At 29.1% G+C, this 19698-nt stretch overlaps 2 protein-coding genes across 3 annotated transcripts in view; one reads left to right on the top strand and one right to left on the bottom strand.

Moving 5' to 3' along the window:
- Positions 1–247: 247 nt before the first annotated feature.
- Positions 248–14871, bottom strand: Vps28 (vacuolar protein sorting 28). The gene is made up of 5 exons (XM_075354457.1): positions 14713–14871; positions 13089–13152; positions 8562–8757; positions 3445–3546; positions 248–755 (listed from the first exon to the last, which is right to left on the bottom strand). Exons 1-5 carry the CDS (start codon positions 14717–14719, stop codon positions 489–491), a joined length of 636 nt encoding a protein of 211 aa, XP_075210572.1. The 5' UTR covers positions 14720–14871; the 3' UTR covers positions 248–488.
- A 30-nt stretch (positions 14872–14901) lies between these two features.
- IFT52 (intraflagellar transport 52) overlaps positions 14902–19698 on the top strand; it is a 33078-nt gene continuing 28281 nt past the window's right edge. For both annotated transcript variants that reach the window (XM_075354447.1, XM_075354441.1), the window contains exons 1-2: positions 14902–14953; positions 19447–19577. In XM_075354447.1, the coding sequence (XP_075210562.1) occupies positions 14939–14953; positions 19447–19577 (146 nt within the window). In that variant the 5' untranslated portion in view covers positions 14902–14938. The remainder of the gene's footprint in view (positions 14954–19446; positions 19578–19698) is intronic.

A 19698-nucleotide genomic window follows, 5' to 3' on the forward strand; every position in this document is an offset into this window, starting at 1 on the left:
ACTTCCAATTAAAAGAGAAATCTCTTTTATTATCTGAAAAAGAGAAATTTTTATTATGTTACATCAGAATTCAAGGAATGAAGGGGGAAACTTCAGACAAAGGATGCTTGAATTATAGCTATTTCTATCAGGAAATAATTACACTAATTATGTAATTATTTCCTAAGTACTAGTAAAAAGTGGAAAAGTCATATGCAAAAGAGGAGTCAAAAGGATAATGGCAGAACTATTCAGAAAAACATAAAAATATTTTTTTTTTTTTTATTTGAATGACAAATAATATAAAGCAGATTGTTAACAAATAACATTCTATGAAAAAATAATAATTTTATTATCTTCTTTAAAAGTTACACACACTATATATATATATATATATATATAAATAATAAATTCATAATTATAGATGTTATGTACACTGGTATGGAATTATATGCACAAAACAAACATAAAGCTGATAAATATAATTATTTGCATAAAGTTAAATACAATTAACTGTTATGAAGTAGTTTATTGAAAGCAGTATAAGATGTTTCAAGATCAAATATCAACTGACGAACTTGCGTTTCAGTGAGTTCATCAGAAGCCTGCATATTTTCAAGTGTTGATAACCATTCGGCTACTTTACGTTTTCCTTCAAAATCTGATGGAAGAAGACTAAGACGATTCATTGTATCAACTAAATCACGTAATTCAGGGTGAAGCTCATCCATCGCTTTAATTTCCAGTCGCAACTTATCCATTAATGTTATAAATAACTGAAAATAACAATTATTACAACAAATCATTTAAAATCTTACACAAAAATAATTTTCAATATGTCTTCATGACTGTACCAAAAAAAAACTCCATAACAACTGAAATTACAAATAATTTTAACTTAAGTAACATAAAAAAAATTTGGCTTCAATGAATGAATGAGAAATTAGCATGCAACATGTTAGAAAAGAGAAATATAATTCAAAATTTAAAATGATGCAGTTACAAAGACAATTACTTTACAATAAACAAGTAGAATGTTAACATAAAAGAATTTTGACAAAGGTATATTATTTAACTTATTTTAAAGCTTTAACTCTTCAGCATTGATTATTTTGTTAAAAGAGAAACCATAATCATAGTAATGCCATTAATTTGGTCAGGTGGTTATAATTAATTTAAACATTTTCCTACTTGAATATATGTTAAAAAACGTTTATGCCTCATCCTACAAGTTGTATATTTTTATTCCATTAATTTCAACATTCAATAACTACATCAAAAATGACAAATACTAAATCAGAATGCACTAAAAAGAATCATGTTTTTGATAAATTAATTTCACTTGAAGATTCTTCAGTAACAATTAAAAGAATCATTAATCAAAAGAAGATAAGAAGCTAGTTAAAAATATATAATTATCAGAGTACTGAAATCAAGGAAGCTAAAAAATTACTTCAATAATGGTTTTATTATTATAATAAAATTAATAATTAATAATATTATAACATTTAATAATGTCATAACATTATTAAATGGTATGACAGATAAAAAATTAAAACTGCTTCAGGCTAAAGAAATTAAATTCCAGAGAAATACAAAAAGAAGAACAAAATGAGGCCAAATGAAAAACCCAAATATTAAGAGAAAAAGAGTTGAGAATAAGGAAATGAGATTATAATAGTACAGACACATTATAATATAGTATGCAAAAAAAAGTGTCTTCTTTTCACAAATAAAGAATCACTTTCTTAAACAACCCAATTTCTACTTCTGGTGTGAAAATTTAAATAATCTACTCAGATATTAGGAAAAAACAATGGCTATTTCTCAATTAACATGTTGACACAACCCAGATAGCTGCTGACCCAATCTCCATGGCAATCATCCAAAGACAAAATAATTAACTGAAAAGGAATAGATAAGAATAACCAATACACAGAGGGTCAACCTCCGATCAGAGTAGATCAGAGAGATCATTGTCTTATGTAGGATCTATGACAACCTTAAAAACTGTTAAAAAAATGATGAAAATATAAAGTTCCATTTCATTCACCATTTAAATCAAGGTATTGGAAATAGTTTATCAAGGAGAAAATGCAAAGAAGAAATTAGTTCTTCAATTGCTTGAAGTCAACGATCTGTTAAATAAAAATTTTATTGTCCCATAAAAACTACCAATATATATCAGATTATGAACATCTAGTCAGAAATAACTAAGAAAAATTTGAATGAGAATGTTAAAAAATAAAAATAAAATATTACTCATTAACATCATAATATATTAAATGAAAATTTCCCCAGTAAATTTCTAGTGGTAACCATAAATAAATATATGTAAAGGGATATTACAGAAATATTAAGTAGTAAGGTATCTGAACGCGATATTTATATAATAAAAAATTAAACAACAGTAAAAAATAACTCAGAAAAATTGGATAGCTCCTATGTCATATGGTAAAAACGAAATAAAACCCCAATTAAAAGCAAGATTTAAAAGTTAACTTAACAGAACAAACATACCAGAACAGAACATCACTCCCTAAAATATCTCTATTGTTAGACAATGGTTGACAATATATTAATTATACACGTCTCATTTTGTAACAAACTAAGATATTGAATTCTTTTGTGGAGTATGTTGTAAAAAATGTTTTAATTTGTCATCAAGTTCTAATTTAAACTGTTTTAAAATTCTGTAAGAAGTCATTGGATAAATTCAAAATTAAATACCATGAAATTTTGGGTATTTACTATCAACTCCAGCTTTATAATAACACTAAAAACTGTTGCATATGTTAAATCTCTAGTAAAATGTCCAAATATAATAAAGTGTAAGGTGGTCAATTTATTTTAAAGACATTTATAAAGATTGATCATACAAATAAAGTATTTCAAAAAAATCTTTCCAAATACTGTAAAAGATTATAGAAATCAATGTATGCTAACACACAATTAATCAATTGTTATTTTAAGATGCTTTCTAGTCAAATGATGACAACGATGTTTTTCTCACAGAACTTCAGTTACAAGAAGTTAATATGCATAACTGTATATACATTACATAATTTAACTGCATACTAAAAGTGAAAGCACTTCAAAAGTATTACAATTCACAAACATATTTTGTGGATGGTGCTCTTCTAGATCTTTTTGGAAGTATTTATGCAGCTCCTTAATCACTGAAATTAAACCATTAGCAACATACTGAAATCATTATGGTAATGGTTATGTTAACCACACAGCCATTAACTACAGTGCAATCAGCAATTCTATGTAAATGTATCTAAAAAATTAGTTCCATAAATAATGGAAAAATATTTTCAACATTTTTTGAAACTGAATATTAACAGTTTTTAGTTAAATCGATACTTTTATTCCTCTCTGAAGTGGCTAGAAACTGTAAAATGTTTAATTCAAAAAAGTTATAAATTGAAAAAATTATATGATATTAAATATAAAACTTACTGAAACAATATCTGCTATACATTTGCTTGTATTACCCTTGTCATCTTTAATTGTGATAGGACGATCTTCTCTAATTCTTTCCATAGCTGCTGGGCAATCCAACTGAAATAAAAAAGAGACTGTTTAATTTTTTTTTTTCATATTAATGTTTGTGCACGCATACCTTATCAATGAGATAGTTTTGCAAAAGTGGACAATGTTTGGCATGAAGTACTTTTATGTTTTCTTATGGTTGTGAAAAACAGCACAGTTGTATTTTGTAAAACATATCACAGTTTAAGCAGTTAGGTTTGTATATCCCAGTTAAATTAATTTTCATAATTTATATGAGTTGTCTGGAAATCTGCATTTTTTATTATGTAATTTTCTAGCCATTTATAATCTGTGATCAATTTTTTTCTGGGACTGTTAATGTAAGTGTAATAAATGTGTTGCTTTTTATATGTCTGTTTTGTTTTATATTCAAACATTTGTGTAGGGTCCTCCTCTATGAATCATGAGACCTTGCCGTTGGTGAGGGGGCTTGAGTGCTCAGGGATACAGAGTAGCTGGACCGAAGGTGCAACCATATCGGAGAGGTATCTGTTGAGAGCCAGACTAAGGAATGATTCCTGAAAGAGGGCAGCAGCTCTTTCAGTAGTTGTTAGGGGCGTGAGTCAGGACGACTTAAACGGCCGTATCAACATCACTCAGTCCTCTGAGTACTGCGCAGCTGAAAGCAATGGAAAACTACAGCTGCTTTTTTTCCAAGAAAATGTGGCTCTGCATTTTCACATATACAATAATGGAGGCGCCTTCCTTGGTAAAATATTCCGGAGGTAAAATAGTCCCCCGTTCGGATCTCCGGGTGGGGACTACTAAGGAAGGGGTCACCAGAAAATTAAAAAATAACATTCTACGAGTCGGAGCGTGGAATGTTAGAAGCTTAAAAAAGGTTGGTAGGCTAGAAAATTTAAAAAGGGAAATGGATAGGGTAAACGTTGATATAGTAGGAATTAGTGAGGTTCGGTGGGAAGAGGAAGGCGACTTTTGGTCGGGTGACTTTAGAGTAATTAACTCAGCGTCAAATAATGGGCAGGCAGGAGTAGGTTTCGTGATGAACAAGAAAATAGGGAGGAGAGTGGAGTATTTCAAGACGCGTAGCGATAGAGTCATTGTAATAAGGATAAATTCAAAACCTAAACCGACAACGATTGTTAACGTCTATATGCCTACAAGCGCCCATGATGATGATGAGGTAGAATGTGTATACGAAGAGATTGATGAAGCAATTAAACACGTAAAAGGAGATGAAAATTTAATAATAGTTGGAGATTGGAATGCAAGCATTGGAAAAGGCAAGGAAGGAAATATAGTGGGTGAATACGGGCTGGGCAAAAGGAATGAAAGAGGGGACCGACTTATAGAGTTTTGCACGAAGTATAATTTAGTAATTGCCAACACCCAATTTAAAAATCATAATAGAAGAATATACACTTGGAAAAAGCCAGGCGATACTGGAAGGTATCAGATAGATTATATCATGGTTAAGCAAAGATTTAGAAATCAACTCGTTGACTGCAAAACTTACCCTGGAGCAGACATTGATAGCGACCATAATTTGGTGATAATGAAATGTAGATTGGGGTTTAAAAACCTGAAGAAAAGGTGTCAGATGAATCGGTGGAATTTAGAGAAGCTTGAGGAAGAGGAGGTAAAGAAGATTTTTGAGGAGGACATCGCTAGAGGTCTGAGTAAAAAAGATAAGATAGAAAATGTAGAAGAAGAATGGGAGAATGTTAAAAAGGAAATTCTTAAATCAGCAGAAGCGAACTTAGGCGGAATAAAGAGAACTGGTAGAAAACCTTGGGTTTCAGACGATATATTGCAGCTGATGGATGAACGTAGAAAATATAAGAATGCTAGTGATGAAGAAAGTAAAAGGAACTATCGGCAATTAAGAAATGCTATAAACAGGAAGTGCAAACTGGCGAAAGAAGAGTGGATTAAAGAAAAGTGTTCAGAAGTGGAAAGAGAAATGAAGATTGGTAAAATAGACGGAGCATACAGGAAAGTTAAAGAAAATTTTGGGGTACATAAATTAAAATCTAATAATGTGTTAAACAAAGATGGTACACCTATATATAATACGAAAGGTAAAGTCGATAGATGGGTGGAATATATTGAAGAGTTATACGGAGGAAATGAATTAGAAAATGGTTTTATAGAGGAAGAAGAGGAAGTTGAGGAGGATGAAATGGGAGAAACAATACTGAGATCTGAATTTAAGAGAGCATTAAAAGATTTAAATGGCAGAAAGGCTCCTGGAATAGACGGAATACCTGTAGAATTACTGCGCAGTGCAGGGGAGGAGGCGATTGATAGATTATACAAACTGGTGTGTAATATTTATGAAAATGGGAATTTCCGTCAGACTTCAAAAAAAGTGTTATAGTAATGATACCAAAGAAATCAGGGGCAGATAAATGTGAAGAATACAGAACAATTAGTTTAACTAGTCATGCATCAAAAATCTTAACTAGAATTCTATACAGAAGAATTGAGAGGAGAGTGGAGGAAGTGTTAGGAGAAGACCAATTTGGTTTCAGGAAAAGTATAGGGACACGGGAAGCAATTTTAGGCCTCAGATTAATAGTAGAAGGAAGATTAAAGAAAAACAAACCAACATACTTGGCGTTTATAGACCTAGAAAAGGCATTCGATAACGTAGACTGGAATAAAATGTTCAGCATTTTAAAAAAATTAGGGTTCAAATACAGAGATAGAAGAACAATTGCTAACATGTACAGGAACCAAACAGCAACAGTAGCAATTGAAGAACATAAGAAAGAAGCCATAATAAGAAAGGGAGTCCGACAAGGATGTTCTCTATCTCCGTTACTTTTTAATCTTTACATGGAACTAGCAGTTAATGATGTTAAAGAACAATTTAGATTCGGAGTAACAGTACAAGGTGAAAAGATAAAGATGCTACGATTTGCTGATGATATAGTAATTCTAGCCGAGAATAAAAAGGATTTAGAAGAAACAATGAACGGCATAGATGAAGTCCTACGCAAGAACTATCGCATGAAAATAAACAAGAACAAAACAAAAGTAATGAAATGTAGTAGAAATAACAAAGATGGACCACTGAATGTGAAAATAGGAGGAGAAAAGATTATGGAGGTAGAAGAATTTTGTTATTTGGGAAGTAGAATTACTAAAGATGGACGAAGCAGGAGCGATATAAAATGCCGAATAGCACAAGCTAAACGAGCCTTCAGTAAGAAATATAAGTTGTTTACATCAAAAATTAATTTAAATGTCAGGAAAAGATTTTTGAAAGTGTATGTTTGGAGTGTCGCTTTATATGGAAGTGAAACTTGGACAATCGGAGTATCTGAGAAGAAAAGGTTAGAAGCTTTTGAAATGTGGTGCTATAGGAGAATGTTAAAAATCAGATGGGTGGATAAAGTGACAAATGAGGAGGTATTGCGGCAAATAGATGAAGAAAGAAGCATTTGGAAAAATATAGTTAAAAGAAGAGACAGACTTATAGGCCACATACTAAGGCATCCTGGAATAGTCGCTTTAATTTTGGAAGGGCAGGTAGAAGGGAAAAATTGTGTAGGCAGGCCACGTTTGGAATATGTAAAACAAATTGTTGGGGATGTAGGATGTAGAGGGTATACTGAAATGAAACGACTAGCACTAGATAGGGAATCATGGAGAGCTGCATCAAACCAGTCAAGTGACTGAAGACAAAAAAAAAAAAAAAGTGTAGGGTTTTCTGCCAACCACTTGCATCCATTTGTTCCAACCAAACATTTTATGTAGTAAATCCTGGTGGTCTTTTGAAAGAATGTGTCATAAATTTTTGTGTAGTTTGTGCAGGATAGTTGTGGAAGGTAAAAATTTATGTTGAATAGGATAATTAACTATGTTTCATTATGGTTTCTTATAGATTTTCAATGTGTGCATATGCACCACTTTTTTTGACATAAGTTTATGTTTCTGTATTTTTTTTTTATTACTTGGCAATAAACATTATGTTTTGTAGATTTTATTATTGTCTGAGAAGTTGTTGGTAATATCTGGTGTTACCATTATGATAATTTAAAACCTTTCATTTTTAAAAACAAAGTATATGTCTGTTAAAATTCATTCTTTTAATAAATAACATTAACTATTTAACATTACATAAAAAAAACTATATAACTATATAAAATATATACTCCTTTGCATTATTTCACTGCAAAATTTTACCAATTGAATGAATTTTTTTATGTATAGATACATGGAAATAAAAGTTACTGTTATAATGCTTGCTCAGATCTGTATGTATGAAGACATCTATATGAATCTCACTGTTTTTGTTTTCAGAGCTACATAAAAATTTAGAAGATTTTATAAAAATGTCAAATATTAGCAATATTAAAAGAAGTAAAAACCTATACTTTAAGCAGACTTTTCAAAAACTGTTTCTTTTTTAAATTAATCCATAAAGTAAAATAATATATTACTATACATTCATTATAATATTATTCTATTAATATTATTAAAATTATTCTATTCTAATTGTTGTAGTTAAGAAGTAATTAATTTAAAAAATCATGAGAACTTGATAAAAAAATGTATTGTTAAAAAAGGTAATCTGGAGAAAAACAAGTGAAATCTAGACATTGAGAAAATATATTGTAATTGGATGAATAAGTGCTAAAATTTATTTATGTATTGGTTCATAATATAGAGAAATTTTCTAACCCAAGCAATATTCCTTATTATTTTAGAAATTCAGAAATAAAGGACAACATAAGGTAATTTAAGGAGTAACTGAGAATGAAATTATAATTAGTAGAGACACAACAAAGATTTGCTGACATTGTTCCAAAAGCAAAAACTGAAAATGAATAAGATAAACCACACAGAAAGTACACTAAAGCACAAAGGGTTATACACAATAACTATAGTGTAGTAAAAGTATCAAGTCAGTAGTAGAAATAAAACAATCTCAAAATTTATATTATTAGCGATTTATAATTCTTTGCAGCAATCAACAAAAAGTTGTCCTAACGCAAAATGAGTAAAAAGAAACAGAGAATGAATTACAAAAAAAAATAATCTGCAATACCAACCCTGTATTTTTTAACAAATGCTTCAATGTTAGGAAAGTCATCACCTTGTACTTGTTTAAACGCAGCTTTGTATTGTACAAGCAATTTGCTACAAGCAGCAGTATATTCTTTGGGTGTGACACAATCTCTTATATATGCCTTTTCCAGATTTTGCAATGTATTGATAACAGCATACAAATCAGCCATATTATCATATCTGTAAATAACAAAAATAATTACTCTCAAATATTTGTAATTAATCAAAGTAGGTCAGATTACAAAATATTATTACAATAAAATTTGCCAGGTTAATTACTCATCACTTTCTAGACTTTTTTCGTTATACCAGCTCTCCCCAAATTGATTTTTTATGATTTTCCAATCTTAATTTCACCTGTGATTGGCTAACAAACTATTTCTTATAACTAATAGTTATAACTATATAACTAATAGTTATAAGAAATAGCTAACTATTCTATGAATAATAGATTAATAAGTTTAACGGGGATAAATCCTCAATAAAACTGAATGATTTCATGTATCAGTACCATGAAATTGATGTTTCGTCAGTATGGCTGAAGTTTTAATAATATGAACAAAGATATTATTGTCAATGGTCATTTCAATCATTAGATTAAGTCGTCAGGCAGAAAACAAATCTTTCTGATAGGTTACATGGACAGTGATTTTCTACTACAGGACCCTAAACATTTACTGCCATTACTAGTCCAAGCATTATCAGCACCAACCAAGCAGGATCACAAAATAGGAAGGAAGAAGGAATTAAGGAAGAAAAATTGGGTGGCTTAGTTAAATGCTAAGTATTAACGGATTCATTTAAAACTTACATTGAACTTATGACTTCCGCATATTACAATTCATCAAAGTAAGAATCAACAAAGTAACAATTAAGAATTAATAATTTCAAGAATTAAGCAATTAACAAAGGATTCACTGCGTAGAGTAATCTCAGCTTGTTACAGCAGCATCTATAGTGACAAATTTTTGCCATCCTTCCACTACTGATTAATACTGAGCCCATACTTACCATTCACACTCATCACTTACTTCAATACAATCCTTAATTCACCCATAGAATAGCATCAAAATTAATTAATATTTCAAAGTTAAAGATAATTAGTTCTCTAACATAATTTGTCATATTAATTTCCAATACTTAGTCATAACATAATTTGTCATATTAATTTTCAGTTCCCATAAGTTTACGACTAGTTAATCAAAAAATGATACATAATTGCCAAATTATTGCAAAAGTTATACAAATAAAATAACTACTCCATACTCCACACACAATTATTTACGGAGTCATTTACTGTTTATTGTTATTTATGGAGTTACTGTTAACTCCATAAATAAAACGATGAAAAACAAATTTAAGGTTCAACCAATAAAGATACAGATGATCAAGATTCACATATATTGTCACCACAGACTTGGTGATCATGTAATAAAATATCCACAACTACCACAAAAGACATTAATGAATTATGTAAGAGAGATCGGGAGACCTTGATTAGTCAATGGGCATTTCTATCATTAGATTTAATTCATCAGGCAGGAAAAAAAAGTTTTCCAACAGATTATAAAGATTATAGTCATTTTCTACCACAGGACACTAAATATTCATTGTCATTACTAGTCCAAGAATCCTCTGCACCAATCTAGCAGGATCACAAAATTGGAAGAAAGAATTAAGAGTAAAAAATTGGGTAGATTTTGAGTAAAGATGAATCAACTCACAACAGAACTATGAAACAAATAACCCACCCAGAGAATAACTTTAAAGCCTCTCTGCTATGGTTGCTCTAACCTCTCAAGAGAGATTATAGCAATTATAACTAGAATGGGAGTTAGCACATTACAGATTAACTACAGAATGATCAGCTCAAATAAATATACTGCAAAAAAATTGCTAATTCTCGAAAGATTTTAAGTCAATTATAAATAGACTCGTGCTTTCAATGAACATCTCCATCCACAAAACTTTGTAGCATTAAAACAATGCAAAGCATTAACTTACCTCTTTCCTCTATTAGGGAGCGATAGTGTGTATAATTACACAAAGGAGTAAATTAAATATATTTCTTTATACAATTTTGTCTTTTAACAGCTGTTGCATGCAAAGTATCTAGGGTAAAAGATTAACCTAACTTATCCAGAAATCAGAATTGCGCCAAAAAAAATGGAAATAAATGTTTTATACAAACATTGTATAAGAAATTTAAGAAACTGCTTTTTACATTAAAATATTTTTTTTTCTAATTTATAGAACTATAAATCAGAATGAGACGAAAATATAATTTCTCAGTATTTTTTTTTTTTTACTATTTGTGTCTTATAATATTTATGACATTATTTATTATATTACAGGGCAAAATCAAAGCATAAAAACATTATAAACCAAATCATAAACAGAGATATATTACTACACATGTAATTTCTTTTTTGAGGGTTTGGAGGAAACAATGTTACTTCTGGTTTGAGTTATATCATTCAAAACTAAATAAACATGTACACAATTAAACATATACTGAGCAAATAAGTTTGAAACAACACACCTATCAACCAATGTATGCAATACTATGACAACAGAAGTTGAACTGAATTGTCATTTAACATTACACATAACTTTATCATTCATCTGATCACATGAACACATAACCAACAGATTAGGTGATGACATTTGTCTACATAAACAGTTTACAACTACTGCATGATTTGAATAGATAATAGTTTGATTTGTCTTATCTGAAAAATAATCTTCACTAAGTAGCCAATCTCTGAAAAAAATATAGCAATACATCACTTGTACTTCTAAATGCCACCTGAAATTTCAATGCATTTTGCAAACTGAAACAGTGAATACAACAATGGAAAACTACCTCACTCCTTACATCCCCATTTATTCCTAACATTAATGCTTATTGTTTTGAAGTATAGCTATGCAATTTTCAAGAGGAATTCACATCTAATGTCAATTTGACTTTCAGACAACCTTTTTTTTCTTATTTTTGTTTAACCTCTGGGACCACCATTAGGTATTGCGTCAGAGAATGAGATGTATTTGTAGTGTGTGTGAAAATGCCATGTCTGACTGGGATTCGAATCCAGGACCTCCAGATGAAAGGCCAAGACACTACTCATGCCACGGAGGCCGGCAACCTATCAGACAATCTACCAGTACGATAATGACCCACTAATGTACTTGCTAAAATTTGAAATGTTTCAATCAACAATTTTCAATAATTGAAAGAAAACTACCAACATGGAAATCTGAATTAGGTAGTATTCAAAAATTATTTCAAAATCTATTTAAAAAATTTTTTTTAATTTTAACAACTCAATAAACCACAATTAAGATTTAAAAATAATTAATTAAATTACTAAAATGTATTCAACATAAATGAACCATAAATTACATATTTTTAAGAGAATAAATAAAATCCAACTTTTTTTAAGAAAACTTTCGCTATAAAAAAAATCTTACTGGAATCAATACTTCTTGAGAAAAACTCAAATGTAATAAACAGGTAGTTCAGTTAAAACAAATCACAACTATCACTAAATAGACATCAGATGTAATAGCAGGTTTACTGAAAACAACACAAAGTGTAAATAAGCTTATGATCAGTTTAAATCTGCACTAAAATTACAAGTAAAGATCAAACTTCATTTTTAAATCTTAAATTTTAATAATAAAATTAAAAACTGTACCTAAACTAGTAAATGCACATTAAAAAAGGATGCCCAAAGTTCAACGTAGGAAGAGGAGTAAAGCAAGGTGCTAACTATCCCCAAATTTTTTTTATCTGTTCATACATGATATATGATCAGTGATTAAGAAAGCATATAATAAAGAAATTGTTATAATATAGTAACCATTATAAGATAGATGTGAAAAAATGCAATGTTTGTAGTGTTTAGAACATAAGTAAACTAAGAAAATGGAGGGAAAAGAAGCAAGAGGAATTCAACAATGGAAAATGAATTAGTAATGTGAAGTGTGAGCTGGAATAGAAACTTATAAATATTCATAAAATGAAGACTAACTAACTGGATGGAACATATTGAAAGAAGATTGATTAAAACATTGGTAAAATAGTAGTAAAAGATGTTAAGAAGCGAGGCTGAAAAGAGTAAAAATAATAGACTTTTTTTATAGCGAAAGATTTGAAATAAAGCAGAAGCTATCAGGAACTCTAAGGTCCAAGTAACCTGTCCGAGGGCAATTATATGATCATTACTATTAAAAAAATATTCTTATATCATTTTTCAATTTTATCATAATAAAGCATTTAAATCTACAATACACTAATAAAATTGGATATTGACTGAGATGGTGCATTCAGTGCACAATCTCAATAATTAAGCTACTGATTGTTTCAACTGCTGTTCCACAATTAACTGTTGTGATTCAACTAATTATCTGTGTGATTTTAGCACCTCTGTGCAATTTTCTTTCACACAACCAACTAATAGTTCATTTAAAATAAGAAATTAAAACAAACAATTATAAGATACTCATACTTTTCACGTTCCCTAGCATTCCTGAAAAGCTTGACATCTTCAAACAGCTCTGGTCTATTTGAATCTGTAACAAACACAAATCAATAGAAAAATACTAACATAGAGCTAAATATTTTCTGTCAAAAATTATTTTATCCAGTTAAAATTAAATCATATATTTATATGAAAGTAGTTAAAATATATAGGAACATACATATAGTCATAATGTATACCTCTATGAGAAATACAATACACCTTTGTAATGTGACAAAACATTATTTTAAAAAATAATAACCTTCACCAAAATCAAAGCTCAAACTAAATTATTGAGCAGTATTAATGAAAAGTATTTTCCTATTTTGTTAATTCTAAAGAGATTACATTTTAGTAAGCAAAAAGATAGGGAAACTATGTAAGCACCAGTATATTCTAAAGGAATCATCATGCAGTGAAGATTATTTGCCATTAATTTGTGTGAAATGATATCCTTCAAGGCAAAAATGAAGCAGCATGGATATGATTATCAACAACTATAACTTAGCAGCACTCTTTTTATGTACTTTTGCTAACATCAAAAGGTTAATAACACTTTTACACTAGCACATTTGATAACTTACAAGTTCTAGCATGGAGTGAAATAAACGGATTTCATTTGTTAAAATTAGTAAAGATAGCAGTTTATAGGGTCTTATCTAATTTTTTGTGCCATCCCATTAATTTACAACTGTTTAATTCAGGAAAGAGTATGAAATACCAAAAATACTTTTTTTTTATAGAAATAAAAAAAAATAATAAAGGCTATGGCTGGGAACTGAACCTGAAAATCTGATTATAACTGACATGTGGATTCTAAACACAGTTTAGATTTCACTACATTGATCACTCTGCTAATCACTCACTGATCACTCTCGTAAAAGCTGAAAAAATAAATTTATTTTAAATGACTAACCTAAAAATTTTAAGGACATATTTAGAATAAATTAATTATACATTTTTAATTCCAGAATGGTATTAAGCAATTCAATCTTTATCTCTTGTTCATTAATTGAAATAAATATATTTTGTGCTACAAGCAAGAGAGAATAAGTGAGTTGCAACTTTTCCCAAAACTGAAATGAGAACCTCATAATAAATAAAACTAATGTAATATTACACACAAATAATATTACAACAGACAACTAATACTACACACAAGTAATAACGAAAGAATTTAATACTCTTCGAAGCTTGATTACTAAACATAAAGAGTTCTAAAATATTTAATAGAAATATATCTTGGTTAAACAATTTAGGTTATAAAACGCGTTTTCATTAACATTAACTGAAACCTACTGGCTGGAAAACAGTTACTTATTGCTGTACATATTAACAAATAGTTATTGCATGCAAATTAATTTCACAATTTGCCTTAGGTATTTTATGAATGAGGAAATAAATTACAAATTTTCAAATGCCTTTGTTACACACGAACGTAACGTAATATTTTTAACGGTAAAAACAAAAGTGTTACTAAATTACTACTCAGAAGAAATTTTAAGATAAATTGTTTTGTCACGAATTGTACTAATTCTCGGCTAACATTAACGTAATCTGATCGAAAAAGAAGGCAATCATGGTCGAATAATTAATCAATTAAGTTACTTGCCTGACATTATAAAGGCTGGAAATAAAAAACACAGCAATATCTCAATTATATTATATGACCACACAATTAAAACGAATTGAAAACAACAATTCAAGTACTCCTAACAAAGTAACCTCAACTTGTCAAATAGTCTCAGCCAATGACTCACATCACATTCAAACAGTTGTTAAACTTAAAAAAACAGCTGATTGAAAAATGGCAAGTTTCGTATCAAGTGTCGACAAAAATGGCGCCTGTTGAAGTAAACATTTTGTAATAGTATTTGCACCTTTTTTTATTTTTAGTAACTTTAGCACCATTTGCAAATAAATAATTACTACAGTTGGCAACTGAAAATTGATTATTTACTTGCACCTCTATTAGCACTTCTCTGCTGTTTAAATTTCAATGATAGCTAACTGAAATTTTAAATTCATTTATTAATTGTAAGACTTGGGGAAAAATCCTTCACAGTTTTTCTATCTTTCATCCTTTAAAAAAGTTTGAATTTAACTGAAAACCGTCAGTGTGAACTAATTTAATTCTAGCACTTGGTAACTTTAAAAATATTAAGACGGTATCATGAGGTTATTAAATAGTTTACGTTAATATCAAATTGTGCGTATTAATAACATTTAGATCGGTGTAAAATAATAAAAAGATATTTTTGAATAATATAATAATGCCGAAATATATCGTGAATTCTCTGTATGGTAAATGGTTGATGTTTATTTCCTTCTATAATAGGCCGATGACTAAATAATGTTACTTGATACATAAATTTAATTGTAGAATTATTGCCTACTTAAATGAAACTTAACAGCAACATTTTTAATTATTCAGTAAATATTATTTTGTTGATCAGAATGATGAAATATTCTCGTTTCAAAAACTAATTTTAAAAGTGATAAATTTCAAATGATTTCTTCATGAATATCTGTGTATTCATATTAAGCAGCTTATAATAATTTCACAGATCAAATTACTTATTTATCTTACAAAGGGATTATTTATTACTTTGAAAATTCCTATTCAAAATTACATGTTTCTCTGTCCCAAATCCTGTACTTCGGTTTCAGATATTAATCTCTTTAGATAAAATTCCTCAATAAAATCTGCACCGATTGGTTATAAGGATGTTACAGTGAAATTAAACGATGTTCATTCTGTTAATAAATCATTAACATACATCTAAGTCCATTTTATCACTAATTGTATTGTAATTGTTGCATTATCACTAAAATGTATTCAGAAAATTGTGTTACAACAGTAACAAAATCATGTATATAGACAACAGTTAAGCTCTTTTGAATAGTTAAACCCTTTTGAGATGCTCCCTTGAGACTTATCCCCAAAGCCATTTAGACTAAACATTGAGCTAATTATCATCTGCTTGAATCTGTACAGATAAAATTAATTATCTTAGATTAAGATAACTTCACTGAAATCCCATTGTAAAAAACAAAAATTTACTCTCAGAATATAATGGTATAGCTACAGCCTTAAAAAAATTGTATTACTTTTACATCTAACGCCAAAATGCCTTACAGATAATAACAATTTTTTTTTTAATATTTTTATAATTATTAATAAACAATTTTAAAAAAAAAAAAAATTAAATATTTTGATATATATGTATATATTTTGTAACAATAATGAGGTTGCTACAAAAGTTAAAATTTGCTTTAAACATAACCTGCCATTATATACTATTGACTGATGATATTATCTGCAAAGTATTTATTTAATGAATTAGCCAAATTTTACAAAAATTAGAATATTGATGAAGTACAAATTTATTTTTAAAAAACACTGTCTAGAACAAGTATGCATGAATCATTTTTATACAGAATGATTTAATGTGTTGGTTTGTGTGCAATATTTCTATGTATTTATAAAAGAGCTGGTAATTTATAATAGTATGGAGTAACATTTGTTCTATAAATAGAATACATGATACAGTATGTACAAATCTTGTTTTGCATAATTTTATTTATTTCTAAAAACTATTTATTAATAGATAATTTTGATTCCTTTATATTTTATAAAATTTCTAGTGGTATTAAAAGAAATCTGTACATTTGTAAAAAAATAACCAGAAATAATTAATTAATCCTTGGGATATAAAAATATAAATCAAGATGAAAACTCTTTCTACTAAGGTGGCATTTGGTAAACTGATGGATGCTGATATATTGGCTCTGTTAAAACAAATATCAAAGCCAATTTAACATCTTTGTTTTTCTTTACCATGAAGTTTTCTAATTACTCATAGTTCAGATTTTTAAATCTTAATTTACACAAGAGCAATAGTTTTTACATTACTATGGCATAGTGTGAGGTGTTTTTGTGCAGGATCATATAGCTACTATATGATTATGTTGGTTTTTACTTCTAGTATATGGTCATTAAATAATATAAATATTATAATTAAATACATGTATACTGAATATAAAAACAAACTGATGAACAAAAACATAAACATTTTTCCTGTATAATTAGGAGACATTTTTATATCAAATAAATAAACAATAATGTAAGTATCACATTTGTTAGCATCATTAAAAATGAAATTTATAGTAATTTTACTTTTTCAGCTGTTATATATATATATATTGGAGGCAAAATTTTTCTTTTAGTAGAAAAAAAAAGATCTTCAAGATCTTTTCATTTTTGAACTGTAGAGATCTCAAAATGAGAACATTTGTAAAAACGTTTAATAAAAATTATTGTTTTCATTTCCCCTACATTATTTTAAATTTCAGAATCAGAATATCTAAAAAACAAAAATGGCACAATATTTTCTACATAGAATTGATATCTTTAAAATTTGGTGCCAATATCTTAAGATAAGGAGTTAATATAGGGTTCATATCTTTCAGCGAGTAAAGCATGGCGAAAAGCTTACTCTAAGGAATTTTGCATACTAGTTAACAAGTTATTCACAATTTGTAAAAAAAAGTGTTCAAAAACTTGACACCCTTAAAACAAATAATTTTTTTCCTTTTTTCATTGTATTTGTACTTTCTTAAACTTTAGTGACTTAATATTACGATTTCATAAATGGGAAGCCAGTATTGAATTGCTTGCTGCGTAAATATGAAGAAAAAACATTTAGCAAAACTGATGGAATAATAATATTTGTAAAGTAATTTAAAATCTGAGAGAAGTGCTGTCTGCATACTGCATGCTGTTTGTGAAATCTGAAATTTAATCAGATAAATTTTATTGATGAACTGAATTTCAGTGAATCATCAGTGAAAGTACTGTCATTCAGTGAATTTTATCACATTATACAAAATAAATAATTTACATTTACATATACCATAGCAAAATTGATTAGATAATTTTAAATTGTAAATTAAGTAATTTATTGTTAGATTTAGATAATAATGTTACATAATTAGAAAGTCCATAATAAAGCATTTTATGTAAACCTTACATTTTAAAAATAACATCACACATCACTAAGATGGGCACCATTGTTCAGCAAACAAGTCTCTGCATTTGCTTGAGAGAGTCTACTGTCTTCCTCAGCATTTCTAATCAGTTGAATTGCAGTCATGATTGATTCTTTTAAATCATCTATTTTGTGAGGTCAATTCTCATGTTTTAAATACCCCCATAAGAAGTAGTCCCATGCTGATATATCAGGGGATCGTGAAGGCCAAGTTTCTTCACCATTATAAGAAATGGCTTTTCCTGAAAACAATTGTTAAACAGTATGCATTGAGATCCATGCCGTGTGAGATGTCACACCAACTTGTTGAAACCATATAATGTGTAAATCAGTATTGTGTTGCTTTAACATTGGTAAGAGAAAATCATTCAGGATGATCAAATAACACTCAGATGTTAGCATTACTATTGCTCCTTTGTGGTCTTGAAAAAATTATAATCCAAAAACCCCAAATGAACTCCACACTAAACTGTGTCTTCTCACTGTGCAAAGAAGATTGATGCAGTTGTTGTGAGTTTTCCTGTGCCCAGTATCTGAAATTTTGCTTATTTATGTATCCACTAAAATGGAAATGGGCCTCATCTGACATAATTAAATTTGATAAAAACTGCAGTTATGCTTTTGCCATTTCTAAGAGCTTTTTCCATTCGCTGATTTACATTTTATGTCGGTAATTCTTGAACCACTGCATTTTATATGGACGAAAACCAAATCCACGTTTAGCATCCACCCAGCACTTCTATCTGACATGTGTAGTGCTACAGCATGTCATCTAGCAGAACGTCTACTGTAGGGCCACTCTTAGTCACCACATTTTCTGGGGTGCGAACTGTTTATGGACGGCCAGAATTCTTCTTAGGCAATGCAGAAGCATTCAATCAAAAGTTTCCTACCCAGTTTAAAGTCGTTTGGCATGTTGGAACTCTTCATTTTTCTTTCTATATTAAAGTGGCTTCTAAACTCACATTCCATTGCAGTAGCTGAATCACTGTTGAGTGTTTAAAAAAACATTCAACAGTGAACACATAATGCTCACTACATCAACACTCCACGGGGACTGAAGGCTTTGGATTGCTGTACAAGCCAACCTTTCAAACACTGCACTATCTACTGGTTTATGTTTGCAGCGCCAATTTTAAATCGTCTAATCAATTTCACTATATCTATATAAACAGGACAATGGATTCAATATATTTAACAAATATAATGAATACTGCATACTGTTTGGTCAATTCTAAATGTCTGTTCAGAAAGCAAGACACTGCAGTTATTTATTCACATTTTATATTTTTTAGGGTTTGCTAGTTATGAGTAATGAAAAAAGTAACAGAATATTATTCAATCAATCAAAAAATGAATTGTTTAAGCTTAATGATTCATTCAAGGTGCTGCAGAGAAAACTGAAAGGTACTTGGAGGATTGGGGTGTAAGTATTACTTTTAGCATAATTATTCATTAATTAAAAAAACTATAATTTATTTATTATATAATAAAATAGTGTGCCATCTACAAAACTTTGATGGTATATGAAAACTTTGGTAATTCTC

Source organism: Lycorma delicatula, chromosome 1, assembly GCF_047948215.1.
Source record: "Lycorma delicatula isolate Av1 chromosome 1, ASM4794821v1, whole genome shotgun sequence".
NCBI classification, from domain to species: Eukaryota; Metazoa; Arthropoda; class Insecta; order Hemiptera; family Fulgoridae; genus Lycorma; species Lycorma delicatula.

What these genes read in the sequence shown, in the direction of transcription:
- Vps28 (XM_075354457.1), bottom strand. An exon ending in AATGCTAGGGAACGTGAAAA is followed by an intron (nt 8,758 to 13,088) that starts GTATGAGTATCT and finishes TGTTATTTACAG; the next exon opens with ATATGATAATATGGCTGATT. An exon ending in CATTTGTTAAAAAATACAGG is followed by an intron (nt 3,547 to 8,561) that starts GTTGGTATTGCA and finishes TTTTTATTTCAG; the next exon opens with TTGGATTGCCCAGCAGCTAT.